Source organism: Pezoporus wallicus, unplaced genomic scaffold (genome assembly GCF_028554395.1).
Source record: "Pezoporus wallicus isolate ANWC-B61680 ecotype Strahan unplaced genomic scaffold, APGP_CSIRO_Pwel_v1 contig_8013, whole genome shotgun sequence".
In the NCBI taxonomy this organism is placed as follows: Eukaryota; Metazoa; Chordata; class Aves; order Psittaciformes; family Psittacidae; genus Pezoporus; species Pezoporus wallicus.
The window spans coordinates 968,750-984,030 of record NW_026636761.1 but is presented as its reverse complement, the minus strand read 5'-3'; the positions used below and the strand labels follow the sequence as shown (position 1 = coordinate 984,030).

Sequence of the window (15,281 nt, the reverse complement as noted above, 5' to 3'; positions counted from 1 at the left end):
AATGGACACAGTGGTTAAAGATACTGAGATAAACGTGCAGGACAGGGGAGAGACACCGCAAAAACAACTCACGCAAAGTACCCAGGGAGAGCTGCTGCTTCCCAAAGGATGGAGACTGTGCCATCAAACCAGGCTGGATAGAGGGAGTACGGACCACAGGAGCATGACGAGGGACTTGGACTGGAGCAGCCTCTTCTTCCTGATCCACTGCCTGTGAATCATCATTCTCCAGTGACTGGGAAACTGAGGATGTTGAACTGACTTCATCCAAATCTTCATAATATCTTGTGGATAAGAAGGCAGATCGGGATAAACTCGCTGCAATATCAGAAACAAAATCACATGTATGTGTTAAAAGTTGAGGGAACCATCCAGCCTAACGGCCAAAACAGAGACATTCTATCTTAGGGTGCTCTTCTACTGGCTTGTTTTAATCCTGCATTGACAGGATTCTTAACTGTGACAAAAAGATGTCTTTGATAAGACAGTAACTGAAGGAAACTTACTGACAGCTGATAAGGGAACAGGAAATGAAAAATAGGGATTGAGGAGCTAGAATCCAAAAGGTAATTTCAGGACTGATTCCCACAGCTGGTAGGTCACCCTCCTGGAAAGGATTTCAGACTTCTATGGCAACTAAAGGTTTACCTGGAGCTGTAGACCTAATTGGTGGAGTCTTTCTCTTGGCTAGGAAATTCCTCAGCTGTGCCTGTTTCACAGTGGATAACTTAGCTGGAAAAGCAAAGACAGCTATTAGCCTATAATCAAACTGCAAGCCAAAACCAAAGTGATTCACATTTATGGTGTGAATGCAGGAAAAAAGAATAAATTACCAGGTACTTTAGGCAGAGGTTTGGCATGTGATTCCAAGGTAGTTTTCAACAAGGCATTGCGCAGGCTTTCAAGGTCACTGTCAAAACTGGGACAAGACAGAGCAGTGAAAAACCATGATCAGCAGAAAGAAACCAACCCAGTCAGAAACAAAAGGGGGACAAAAGGAGGCACTGGAACCATTAGTTTATCTACAAGAGCAACTGGCACCTCTAGATACTTTGCTATTTAAATAAATGCATCTTTATTTTGGAACTCTAAGAGCCATTCTCTTCTTCCTCCCCTGAATTCAGACAGCCAGCAGTACCCTGAGGTAGGAGGCTTTATTGTCCTGTTTACCATAAAAATTGTAACTTGTAGGGGAAATTTCTGATAAGCATCAAAGAGTGAACCACACAACATAACCCATGAGCTTCTCTATTACATGGGCATAATTTAGTATGACTTTTAGGACATCCTGTTTCCAATACCACATCCACAAACAGCACTCTTTGGAAGATGCACCCTTGCATATTGCTGGAGGAAAGAGAGAAGGAGTGTCAACACTACCCAGGAACTTGTGTTTCACATACCTTTGAGCACTGCTAAGAGAAGATGTATCACTGGGAACACTCCACTGAGATGTCTGATTATAAAGTCGGAGCTGCTGCAGGCTGTTTATGAGCTGGTTTAGTCTCTTCCTCTGCTGGTTAATTATTTCCCGGTTATTAGCCAGGGTGTTAAACAAGGTCTCCCTCTCAGGAACTATGAGACGCCTTAAGACACCAGATCAAGAGACAGGGATAAGGACCACTCTATTATCTGGCCACAAGCAGGCATGCATACACAAAGTAGTTTAGTGGTACTAGCTACTTAAACTCCATGAGATCCAACGTGCCTTGCTTTGGACACCAAAGCAGTTCAGTTCATCTCAAATATGTATTTCTCCTTTGGATATGCTGCAAGTTTATTAGTTTACCTCATTTAATTTCAGATGTTTTACTTATTAGAAAGGTTTCAGCAGCTACCACCAATGAATGGTTTCTACAAAGCTTACATTTTTTTCTATAAGCACTATTTACGCTGTACACAAAGATGCAGAGCTTGTAGCATGCATGAAGCCAAACAGCCTGAACCTATAGCTCCCATTAGGTGTCTCAGTCACGCTTCATTCCTAGATGCCTTGTAAAAGATCATACTGTTAAACAGAAAAGGGTTTTTGTCTGTTTGATTCGAGAATAACGCCACGTTCACTGACAAGTTCCTTGTTCTGTATTCCAGTTTCAGTTACTCACTTCTGCTTTTTCTTCTGTTCCAGGTGCCGGTCCCACTCCAAATCCAGAACATCATTCACATCCTGAACAGCAAACTTCACGTACTGGTGCAAGCGCCGAATTTCCTACCATGCAAAACAAAGTCAGCTTTTCATTCACTTCAGAAATCTCAGTTTCAGATGAAGAAGTTGAAGACTCTTTAAGCTCATCCGGCCCAAGCCATGCAGCACTTTCCCATATTTCTGCCTGGAAAGTTTTACCAGCACAACAGAACCCAACATGGTGAAAATCCACTTATCAATGGCTGGAGCACTCACAGGACATTTTATTCCAGCTCTCAGCTGGAAATAATACTTTCCATAATGTTTTCAAAACGTTGCCAGGTCCTTGCAGAAAGGGTTTTACAAACATCAGGCATTATACAAAACAAACCTTATTTCAAATCTCATTCGCAGAACATGATTCATTTGCTCCCATTTTACAGTGTTGAAACTTCCAACAATTATAGGTGTTCAAAGCATTGCAGGCTATTCACATGGCTCTAGGATACCAGCATTCACAGACCATGATTCATGAAAATACTCACAAATGCTCATAACTCCCACATTAAGGCAAGGAATTAACTTGATTTTTATAGGTAGGAAAGAAAAAAGGGCACAGAAAAAGTAAAGTGACTTATCCACGACCACAGAGTTGCACAACTCAACCAGAGACCTCTGGCTACAAGCCCTGCTCCCTAAACAAAACCAGTGTTCAGTCTTATTACTGTCATCCCTCCAGCCTGTCATGGCATGAACATGTCTTGAACTCCGATCTCGTACAGTGGAAATGGAAACTGCAGTTGGTTTCAGCTCATCCCAACAGAATGCTCGCTGAAATACAACGATGAAGCAGCCAAGTAACACAGCTTGGGAAAAATTCCACTGCAACTGTTCTCAAGATAGAGCATGAAATTCTAATGTGACATACTCAAGCTGTAACCAAATCCAGTCCTACTGTGGGCTGTTACACACTACCAAGCACAGGTTTCCTCTCCCCAGCAACTAGGAGTGTTATATAGCAGTCACTCTCAGGACAGCAAATCAATATGGCTGGACATCAGAAAAGCCCCAGGATCACTGAAAACCAATACATGAAGTTAACTAAGTGAGCTTTTATCACCCAGGAGCATGGGGATGTAGACTGAACAAGGTTTAAGAGTCAGACTAGAGGCGTCTTTCTCCTACACTTTCCAAAAGTTGACCTGACAGCTCTCTCCATACATTCCAATCCACTTCCACTTCTCTCACTGTTACTCTTTCCTCATGATCCTCTCTCTAGATCAGTAAAACACTAATTTCAAGGCTGTCACCTCACTGAAGTCATGAGCATAAGCTTGAAATGTCACAGAGACATACTGGACATCAAAGCAGGCATACAATTAAGACTAAGAATCACTCTACAGAATCCAGGTGAAGATTAGAGATCAGGCCTAAAAGAAATTACTTCATATTGGCTGATTTCTAGTAACTGCGTGCAAGCTCTTCATACCTACTGTAATAAAGATGACATTCAATTATGTTTTCAGCCTGCTAGTCAAAGATCTTTTATATACTAGTAAGTTCCCCTCAAAACCAAGTATCATCTGTAAGGCACATTCACTCTATTCTGCTTAGGGTTAAATAGCCCTTTCATCACGAGCTGCAAGAGTGCTTCACCCCTAGTTTCTTTCATGCTTTTGAAAGCCTCTTTATGTGCTGCTGGTTATTTGCCTTTGTGCCCCAGCTTTTAGAATATCATTTAGCTTTATGTTCTGCCATCCATGAAATTAACTACACAATTCTGTAAGTCATAATAAATCATCAAATTGTTCCACAAGGCACTTGCTGAAGATAAAAATAATTCTAAGAACTCTTCTACAAAGTGTTGGGGAAAAAAAGTACTCATTTAAGTGAAATCCCTGAGCAAACACTACGGGCTGAGAAGGAACAGGATGTCAAGAGTCACATTCTAAGCTTAGAATAGACTTGGATCTCAGGTGAACTACTGCCTTTCAGCAGTTTTGAGTCATCACTGCAAACGGCAACAACACAGAGGAACTTCAGGAGAGGATTTTCAGCATATCTTGCAAACTCATGGAAAACAAAGCTCATCCCACTTTTAATAGGCCCGCTGAAACAATAAATATGTACAGGAGACCAAAACTGCTGGGCACTTACACAAGCCTCAGTTTTATTTTATTTCAAACTCTAGATTAGAAGTTGGCTGACACACTTCATACCTGAAGCTGTGCTTCACTCTTGGGATCCAAAGGTTTCTTATAGAGCAAGTGTAGATAGCCCGAGCTATGATTCCGCTTGTTCTGCTCTCTAGCCTCTTCTACCCCTGCAAATCCCTCCAGCAAGGTTGTCTTCAGAATACAAATATCTCCATGAAGTGACTGCAAATGGAACAGATGGAACAAGGTTCAAAGTAACTATTTTTAATTGCCATCTCTAGCACAGGGGCTTCTGCAAGGGTCTGCCTGAAAGCACAAACGCAGATGTTACCCCCACATTAAAGCAGCACAGTCAGATGCTCCATCTACATCATTTCAGCTCTAGCAGGTCAAATAGGAACATCAGGAGAGGAACAGTCACTGCTGAGGAGCTAAACAGTTTGAAGATACTCTGCTCACCTCTGTTGTCTCCTTAATTTCCAAGAGGAAAGTGTGAAGATCATCCGACTCAGTTCGCAACATCTTCATTTCCTCTGGCGTACCAACCTGGAAACAGACTTTGGAAGTCCGGGCCTTCAGTTCCTCCATTTCCTTTTGAAAATGTGCAATCTACAGAGGAAGTAAGTGCAACCACTGAAACACTGCAGGGACTAGAACAAATGTCACAGCTCTTGGACATCACACAGTAAACACTGGCTGTTTTGCAGCCAAAGCAAGAAATTATTCTTGAACATTAACAGGGAAAAGACTCCATTTTTCCAGCACAGTGGCTGAAATTAAAGATGACTGAACAGGACACACAAACAGCAATTACAAACCAGGCTGATTAACTTGGGAAAAATTGCCATTCTGATTCCTAAACTACTGACAGACACCACCAGATCACAGGTGAGCTGAAGCGTCTGTGGTCTTACAGCTTCCAAAATTAAGAGAACTGGTTGGAAATCTCACCTCCTCTCTGATTCCTGCTATGACAGGGTCTGAATCCTTCCACTGGTGGGCCTGTTTATCTAGAGCTGTGTTGGGGACTGATGATTTGCCCTAAAAAAGAAAAAAAACCCACACAAACAAAAAATACAGTATTAGGGATATATCCTTAGAAACAGGGAGCTCAGAATATCAAGAGGCCTGATGTTAGAAACTCCATTCAGACTAGTTTCACAGACTAAGACTGATATGTTCACATTTGAAGTAGGACCATAGGCTACCTGGGGATACATGGCTAAAGCTTTATGGAAGCAAACAAAGTCTTTGTGGGCTGCTCTGTATTAGTGCTTTGCTTTTAATATCCATGTCTCTCTTAATAGCCAGTCAGGGCAACTCTTGACTGCTTACTAGCTAGGAAAGCTGTGAAACCTCATTTCCATACCAACAAGAAGAATTAGTTTCTGTTACTGTGATTATGACAACATACACCAAAACACAGCTCCCAAAGACCTGCATAAAACATGGATTTAGTCCCACAGATTTGCTACTATTTTAATGTCTAAAGTCAGCTAATTCTTTGACCTAAGGACAGTCGTTCAGTTCAATGAATTCTAAGTGACTCACAGGACATGTAAAACATTCAGCCTCTAAAGAGTCCACTCAAGTTCCCATTACCTGAGTAGAGCTTGGCTTTGCTGCAGAAGGGGTGATTTTGGCTGTCTTCTGTACTGAAGAAGTGGAAAGCATGTTTTGAGCAGGACGTGACACTGGAATTTAAAGAGAAACAGTAAATTATGAACTTATACAAAGCTTGAGAAAAAAAGGCTGCGATCACACAAAGCTATAATAGCCACTGTCAAATCCAAAAGCAACGGTAGTATGGCCCTAGTGCAAGAACACACCTTCCTTAGGTGCTGTTTTAATCCCATTCAACTTCCCTGCTAACAATAACAATTGTCACTCTCCAGCATGTGGCTCTAACATTCCTGAAGGACCCTCAATATGGTCACAGGATCCTCTGAGATTGAATATTATTCTGCTAACAAACAAGTGTGATCTAATTTAAACTCATTTCTGATCAAGATGCAAGATAAGGCACTGATTTGTGTGACTGCTCAGAAACATTCCTAATCAGAGTTGCATTACAGATCACTGAAAGTGCCAGAACTTGTGGATGAACTTAAGCAGCTGAATATGTTCATTTCACATCTGGCTCTCTAGGGAGCAGCAAATGCGAATGGCCAAACTTCTCTGTTTCAGCACTAAATCCATCCCATCGTTACAGTGTGCAGATCAGGAGGTTCACTGCATCAATAAGGGCAGCAGGAAAAACAAGAAAGAAGCCAAACAAAGCTCATTATGTCCTAAAACTTTCAGAACATTGCTTACAGTGCATTACGCCCAACAACATGCATCAGAATCCTACCTGCAGCAGGCACAGGTGTCGAAGCCTTCAGTGGTGTGGTGGGAGAAGCTGCAGGGGGGGTGGACTGGCTCAGAGGAGCTCCAGAAGCAGTTTTTGAAGTGCTGGAGAATGAAAACATTGGGGAAGTGCACTGACCACTGCTGCTAGTGGGAGAAGAGGTGTCTACAGCAGTGAACCTGCAATGAAAAGCAGAACATCTTTCAGCTCTGAACTGGTCCTGGCTGTTTCCCTCCATCCAAAATGAGGCACTAGGTTCTAATGAGTTGGCATCCTCTGGGATCAGCAAAAAATTCAAGCTCCAGATACAGCATTACAAGTGTAGCTTCTGGTAATATCAGGAAGGAGCCATTCAGGATCATTTCTGAATATGTGGTACCACAAAGGCTGCTACCATAGACCCACCCAGTGAGCAAAAGTTAAATGCCACAAAAAGTACCCTCCTGCTTCAAAATGCACCTCGTAGTTTTTCACCAAAGCACCAATTATAGCAAATCTGAGCTGTCTTTAGTGTCATCCATGCAGCAAGGCTCAAAGAAACCCTGCAAACTATGAATTTCTACTCATCTGCAAACTCAGCTCCTCAAGGCAGCCAATTTAAATATTCAGCCAATTCACAAGCGTATCATTTGCTTTATACACAAAATATAGAATTCAAAAAGCCATTAAGAGCCACCATCAGATCCTGGTGCAGTTAAGATTTTCCTAATTAAAAAAATAATCCTTTAAAGCATCAGGAATTTCTTACAATGCATTTACATGGAAATTTCCCTCCCTAGAAAGCAAGTCCAATTAGCAAAGCTGTGTTTTAAACCATTCTTTCCGAAAACAGAGAGCAAGTCTCAGGAGCTGGAGGGAAGAGTGGGTATATGAACACTCATCACCCAAATTCATTCTGCACAGTCTGTAATCAAGATTAGTTTGCTTTCAGTTGGCATGAACAGGCTTTGAAGTTTTCGGATCCTATGGTCAGTGACAAGCACCCACTGAAGAACAAAATCAGGTCTGGCACCTTCTCTACTGACCATGGGAGTAGAAATCAGCCAGCTACGGGTACAGCTTCCTCTCAGCTCTGCGAGTTGCTCTTTAGATTAGGGGTAAGGAACCTTCAACAAACACTCAAAGAAGCATGTGCTATCACCACCACACTAAACCAGGCCCAGACATAAAGGATTTCAAAGCCCAGTGTTCTCCAGGAGTCTTTAAACATAATTTGCATCAAACTAAGGCATGGAATTACTGTTTGATGCCTGAAAAAAACAGGTCTCTGACAATTTGGCAAACAGTCAGTCTAATTTTTTGCATTATCCCTTGACTATTATTTTGCCCCTGAACATAACCTCTATCACTGTGTGCACGGAGGGTTTCCAGAGTCCTATGACTCAGATAAAGAGAGGCTTCCTCAGTGCTTTCTTGGAAGCATGGGAAACAGCTGTGAGGCAAAAAGCCAGAAACCATCTTCAGAACTACCACACACTCCGTGCCTGGAGCAATTTAACAAATATGCAACCACTGCATTAACTACTGCATCTATTTACTTCTCATTGAGGTTCACTTTGACTGAAGAAGCCGAAGTGGCAAAAGTGGTCTTCTGTGCAACAGGTGGTGTGGAGAGAGGTGGCCCTGGTGAGCTCTCTGCAGCTGGTTTGAAGTTCATGGATCCAAATGAAAAGGAGGTGGCAGTAGTTGTAGTAGTGGCTACAGAAGCAGCAGGGGTCACGGATGACTTAGGAGAAGCAGAGGAGAAAGAGAATGTTGCTGCTCCAGTCAGACTGGGAGTCGGGGCTTGCTTGGAGGCTTCACCGGCAAAGGGGTAAGGTGGAGGATCACTGCCTGTAGAGCCGGGCATCTTCACAGTTGAAGGCATGAAGGAAAAAGCAGCTGCTCCACCTGCTGCAGGAGCCTGACTTGAGGCAGGCGCAGCAGGAGCAACCCCTGGTGCTGTGTCAGGCTTTGAAGAAGTTGGAGGAGTGGTTGGAGTTGTGGCAGTACTTCCTGCAGAAAGACAAATGGGAAAGGAAGAGACTCATACAGCTGCACTGACTAATGGCAGAAGGCATTGTAAGGCCAAATGCTATCTGATGGGGACAGCTCAGCACCACACCTCACTAGCTGGACAGACAGTTACACTGAGGAAGAGAAATGGCAGAGCCAGGCTTCCAGCCCCAAAACAGAATAAGTGATACAGAAACTGCACAAAGTCCAACTCAAAATCAATACTACTGTCTGCCCAGATTAATGTTTTCTGGAATTTCCTGTGAAAAGGCTTCACCCTTCTCCTGCCACCTTATATAAAACAGGCTGTTAGCACACAAGTCAGACAGTGCTGCAGAGAGGCAGGCTGCCAAACAAAAGCATTCTGTTTGAGGAACGAGAAGCAAATTTGGGTTTAGGGAAGAAAATGGTCAGTTTGCAATTACTACTGCATGCATGCAAACAAGCAAAACAATCACCTTATCTGCCTAACCCAGCACAGGAAACTGCCTACTTCACAGTGCATACAGCAGCACATATATAACTCAGATAAAACTACTACTCCTCACCTGCAAACAGAATTTTCAGTGCTGCAGAAACCTGCTGTTTAAATAAGCTTTTGCTGCAGCCAAAACTTTAGTTCATACCATGGCTTCCTATAGCAAAACATGTAGAGGACAACCATCACCCCTCCGTAACATAAAGATCATGCTCAGTGCTTGATCCTTGTCCCCAAGCAGAGCCTGCAGCCACTGCTGCAGTTCCAGTCATACACCCCAAAGCTGGGCAAAGCGCCTCTTAGAATTGCTTTGGCCCTGTTCTCCAAAGATTGATTGCAGAACAGAGTCTACGTGCACAGTCTGCAAAGTACTCAACATCCTGAATAATGAACAGGACTAGGTAATTTCACACTGATTCACAGAACAGTCCTGGGAGCACAAAACACCCAAGAACTGCTCCCCATTACCATTATAAAGAATGAAATATATTTTCTGTGACCACATACATGTCTGTCTACCAAACTTACCAATGAAGATGACAAAGATCTACAAAGACAAATGCTCTCCTAACCCACCGAAGCACCTACCTGCTGACTTTGGAACTCTCTCCCCTACTAACATCAATGGCTCTGGGGTCACAATCAGTGATCTAACCCCCGGGTTTTGATTGATCATGTAGAACGGGCAGAGCACACCATCCGTAGAGAGCAGGATCAGAACTGGAGCTGGAGGAAGGGTCTTCTCGTCACCTGCCAGAAATCACACATGTAAGTCCTGCAGCCACACTTTCCTGCTCTGCTCCTACTGGCACCTTCAGGTGATTTGCTTAGCACCTTATTTCTTACATACGGCCCTTCTTGCTTTCACTTGCGTCTTTGTTCCCTTGCTTCTCTGTGAATGCCCAATTCTCTTTTTCCCTTCTTTACTCCTTCCTATTCCTGACTTCGTGATTCATAAATTCATAGATGAAGGGTTATTTTGACAATCAAATGCCACCTCCTGAATGACAAAACCAAACTTTCGCCCATGAATTCCAATGCCAAGCTTTTTCATATCTTGAAGCACCTTTTTCTTCACCTATACGCTGCTCCCTCCTTCAATCCTCTCTGCCCTTCAGCAATCCCCACATTCCACTGGGTCCAGTCACATCATTAATATTCATGTACATAAAGTACAGAGAGACTCACAGCTTTTTAACTTTAAAGAAAGCCAACATCAAGCAATCACCCTGATGATCTGAACCTCTGATATAAAATATCTGTGTTTCGTGCAGCTGCAGCTTTGAGCCTAAGAATCTTCAGTTCAAATAGCCTCAGCATAGTTAAAGGCCCCAGATCATTTCCTATATTTCTATGAATAAATAAATAATACCTGTAATATTATATAGAATATATTACAGATACTGCAATACAGAAATAAAAAAATCTGCAATGGTTTAACTGTGCTAAATTAAACAAAATATCCCAACAAATCCAGCATGCAGGAAAAATCTGCTGTAATCACAGTGCTTTGTTAGGCAGTGCAGTGGGTGGCCATGTTTCTCTAGCTATTGGTTCTTCACGAAAAGCATGCTAGGGAAGGCCAGTTTCCACACGGGAACAAGCTCCAGGACAAATGAGTTTCTTTGCAATCCAACCTTGCAGTGAAGTGCAAAGCCAATTAATGTGTAGCCAAAACCTGAGCTGACTTCACTCTGAGAACACAGACAATGCGTTAGCAAAGCTTCTCCAAAAACCTTTCTAAAAACTCCTAGGGCAGCACAACCTGGGCTTTAAAATATCTGTCCTGACAAGTTTCTTAATCCAATAATTGTACAGACTAACAAAGAAAATGCTTCAAATTCAACTTGGCATTCAAGTACAAAGGTTGACCTCAATTCCCTACCGTAGGTTTTCATTCAGGTAAAGTTCTCAGTTAACTGGCATCCTCCTGTGCTCTTCAGGAACTCCTGACTGCAGTACCTTCCACTCTGCCTGAAGGCATCTCTATTTCAACCTGTCTCTAAGTTTCAAGAGAGAGTTTTCAGAATTCACTAAGGTACAATGCAATGGTTCAGATGTACCTCCAGCTTCAACCTCTGACAAAGGTGCTTTGAAGAGCCTTCAGGCAGCACAGAGGTTACAGCAGCGATGCAACGGACTAGATGTAGAGCACAGCAGGGTTCAGTCAGTATAGGTTCTGTGCTTTAATGCAGAGCGAAAACCTATGGATCCACCTCAATGATCTTAGCTTTTTCTGGCTTTGAAACTAACCCACTTTTCCTTTAGATCAGTGCAAATGTGCTTCATACAAAATGGTTCTGCAAAATGACATGAGCTACAAGAACAAAGGAAACCTCGCAGGCAGTCTGAAATCACTGGTGTTGGAGTACAACTGCTTTAAACCCACTGTTACCCCAGCTTTGTGAAACACAGATATAACTCGGGTGCTTTGTTGCTGTGTTAGTGCAGTATCCCAGGCTGCTGAAAGCTTTCAAGATCTGTATTTAACACTTTACCACTTGAATCCTTACACAGAATTAAGCCCACATGCTGTGGGTTTGATATAAAAAGGCAGGACATACGTTGGTCTCCCTTTCAGAACAATCTCCCAGAACCCAGATCTCCAGGCTCCCCCTCAAAAATATCTCATATATTGCTATGGTTGGATTATTCCACAGGAAAGACTAACAAGACTTACTGATCACAATAGGCATGTTACTGGTGTAGTCTACAGCAACACCAACAGGCAGAGTATCATCGCTCTTATCTGTCACAGGAAGTTCTGCTCTGCTGGAGTCCTCCAAAACCCATGATTCCCAGTTCTGCAAAAAATAAAGATAATTATTTTGCCTGCTGCTTTCCTGTGATCAGCCTTCTGCAGAACTTCAGCCCAGTACAGTTGAAAAACAAGACTGCAAAAAAGCTACAGAGCAACTACTTACATTTGTCAGATTAACAAATGCCAGAAGTATCAGGGCCCTCCACAGATTCCTGTGTGACTTCTCACACCTCATTGCACACCAGAGTTAAGGTCAGACAGTTTTAGTGTTTAACTTGATGAACTCATATGAATCACTTCATTATAGTCAGCTTTATCAAATTTTGAGAATGCCAAGTGAATCATGAAAAACAGACTTCTGGTACCTGGTTCACAACATACTGCTTCTGTTTCACCTTTCTCTTTTGTGCCACTCTGACCTCTTGTTCAACTAAGAATTCTGTTTATCCTGAGATTCAGTACAACTCAGATGCAAAAAGAAAGCGTTTTCGTTTTGTTCCTAAAAAAATACCATTTCATTGTACTTCAGGGCTTATATAGGTTATACTTGCATAGATTTTCAAGAAAGAGGAGGTGCATAGGCACAAATGGAAGAGGAATAAAAAATATTACCTGATCCCCTTGCCTGGCAAGAATGCTGACTTCTGTGGAAGCTGCTGAAGCTGCCAAGACCAGATCCCTGTAAGCACAGACACAAACAGGTCAAAACCAACAAGGCCCCCAGCTCCACATTATAATCTGTACGAATTAAAAACTACGTTATGAGACTATAAAACTGACTTTTCTTCCCGAGATGAAAACATCTTTGGATGTTTTTAACTGCCTCCTAAGGGAAGCATGATTGGTTACACCACTATAGAACATTTATTTTGTTTTGATGGGGCTTTGGTTTTTTTTTATTTAAAGCTAGCCACCAGGGGCTGAATCCCTTTGCCTTCCAATGACTTGACACTTTATCATCATAAGTAATGATGGTTCAAGTTAAGTAGTTGAAAAGTTAGGGACAGCTGCTTCACACACAGTTAAGCAAGACAAAAGGTTGTGCTTCAACCAACATATAACAAGATAACACCAGACAAATGAGTATGTTGGCACTGAGATAAAGCATGTAGGAGAAATTAGCTGTACTTTAACAAAGCATTTACAAGATAATAGTTTCAGTTAATTTCTCTCACCCTCAGGTATTATGTACTTCACAAAAAGGAGGGACATAACATACAGAGAAGCACTGACCACTCAGACATGAGAAACAACAGGAAGATTCTGCCATGATTCCTACCACTTACCATTCCTCAACATAGTTGAGGAAGTAATGATGCTGTCTCTCTGTGCAGCTCCCGTAGCAAGGCTCCATGAAATTCACAAACTTCTCTGGTCGCTTCTCTTCCTTTTTCTGCAAAGCAAACATTGATAATTTACCTTCCATCACAGAAATCAAGCACTTTCCCAGAAATACCACTGCATCAGGGTACACCAATAATTGCTACATACTTCAAGAGAGAACAGGCATCATGAGACCACTTAAAAAAGAACAAAGCAAACAAACCAAAACCCTCCTTCCAAAAGGAACAATAAAGAGGCTACCAGGGAATTTAAATCTCACAGCCCCTGCCTCCCCAGTAATGAATAACCTTATACCAAGGAAAAGCATATCATCAAGCCTTAAAATCTCCTTAACTAAGTGATGTAGAGTCCTCATACATATTTTTTGTGTGTGTGTCTCTTATTTTGGCTAGGTTTTCTTCCCACCTGTTTACTTCAGATAATAGAAGTATTCCTGTCATAACTTGATCTCACCAGAGAACAAGTTACTGATTGGCATTCAAGTGGATACTATTACCTCCACTCAAACCCCCCAACCCCAAAACCATAATTTACAGTCGCACCAAACTCAAAGTCTATACAATACTAACGTGACTAATAAAAGCAACTTGCCATTGTAATAAGTCAAGAACAACCAACAAACACTCCTGTTTTAGTGACTTTCTGGCACTTACAGGCAATATGGCTATGACCACTTCTGGAGGTGTTTCCAGTGTCCCATCAGCTGCTGCATACACAATAGTAAAGACATATGTGCCAATCCACAGCACATCCAAAACTGGAAGAGAAGGAAGCAAATACCTCAGCCAGGAATACTTCAGAATGATACTTCCTTGTACCTTGATTTTAACACTGCACAGCAGAGAAAAGTAAATGACAAAACAAGCAAACAAGGAATCACTTCCAAGATAAAGAATTTCAGTGGTATGTCTGGAGAACATCAATCTTGTTAGGGGAAGAAAAAAAAAACAGCCCTATTTAATCCCAGAAATTTCAAACAAAGAATGTATTTGATTTACTTGTTTTTATCACAGGCCAGACACTGCCAGTGTTTCCAAACATGGCTGATGTTCTGGCATGTCCATACCAAGTGTTTGTTTTTCTAAACTTACTGCTTTGACATTTTATTGAAGAGACATGATGGGATAAAACTCACAGGAGACACGAGAATGGGATATATATCCAGAAACCTTCCTGCTAAATGGAGGCTGCTTGTGACAGTATTGTCTATCACTCCAGTGAGCAAAAAATAGCTTTTAATATGCGTATTTAAAGCATTCCAGAAATAGACAAGCACCCTGGCCAACTGGTAATTTTTGTAACACAACCCAGAGCTAAAACATATAATTATTTTTTCCAAGTATTTAAAACTCACACTGTAATTATATAACCAGTGCAGTATACAGCTGCTAGAACTAAACCCAACATGAGGTTGAATGAGCAGAAATATTTGAAAAGAGAAAACAAGATGTACCTTTAACAGGGTTGTCCGAGTCATAAAAAGGAGGACAAGGGATCACTTTCTTCTCCTGCAGATTCTGCAAATGAAACCATGCTTAAATACAAAGAATAAGCCAACAAACAAAGCCAACTGCAAGCTTTGAAGAAAGCCCAGAGAACTGGTTTTGAGCACCCACTCTTTAACATTCACTTTGCGCCACGCTGAAATCATGATTTCTCAGTGTAAGGTGCAAACCTTAAACTAAACCCATCATTGGTCTAAGACACTTGAATTACTGAAGCACTTGAGCAGCTTCATATAGCTCACACCACGTGCCACCTGATTAAATTCTGTAGCTTGTGACACGAGGAAAATAAAGCATATTACAAAGTAATGAACAGACATAAGGCCTTACTACAAACCATACTTACAGGCAGATATTGCACCACGGTGCCATTTTGTCTCCCTACAGCCAGTTGTTTTCCCTTTGGGCTCCAGCACACTAAGCAAAAAAGAGAATTTCATTAGCTCTAAGGAACTGGAGAGTTACAAGGCCTCACAAAAGCAGAACCAACAAATTAAAACCACAGTTTTTCTCCCCTGGAAAAAAAAAAATCATTAATCTGAATTAAACAGTCACAGAGAAAGCAAG

General features: G+C 41.9%; 1 protein-coding gene across 4 annotated transcripts in view; it reads right to left on the bottom strand.

Moving 5' to 3' along the window:
• NUP214 (nucleoporin 214) overlaps positions 1-15,281 on the bottom strand; it is a 43,708-nt gene that overhangs the window by 25,143 nt on the left and 3,284 nt on the right. For all 4 annotated transcript variants that reach the window (XM_057401554.1, XM_057401557.1, XM_057401555.1 and 1 more), the window contains exons 5-22: positions 15,061-15,131; positions 14,663-14,726; positions 13,863-13,966; positions 13,152-13,258; positions 12,478-12,544; positions 11,785-11,908; positions 9,693-9,854; positions 8,170-8,626; positions 6,635-6,810; positions 5,884-5,975; positions 5,233-5,322; positions 4,741-4,890; positions 4,345-4,503; positions 2,106-2,209; positions 1,404-1,586; positions 834-919; positions 649-732; positions 82-318 (exon numbers count right to left, since the gene is read on the bottom strand). In XM_057401554.1, the coding sequence (XP_057257537.1) occupies positions 82-318; positions 649-732; positions 834-919; positions 1,404-1,586; positions 2,106-2,209; positions 4,345-4,503; positions 4,741-4,890; positions 5,233-5,322; positions 5,884-5,975; positions 6,635-6,810; positions 8,170-8,626; positions 9,693-9,854; positions 11,785-11,908; positions 12,478-12,544; positions 13,152-13,258; positions 13,863-13,966; positions 14,663-14,726; positions 15,061-15,131 (2,517 nt within the window). The remainder of the gene's footprint in view (positions 1-81; positions 319-648; positions 733-833; positions 920-1,403; positions 1,587-2,105; positions 2,210-4,344; positions 4,504-4,740; positions 4,891-5,232; positions 5,323-5,883; positions 5,976-6,634; positions 6,811-8,169; positions 8,627-9,692; positions 9,855-11,784; positions 11,909-12,477; positions 12,545-13,151; positions 13,259-13,862; positions 13,967-14,662; positions 14,727-15,060; positions 15,132-15,281) is intronic.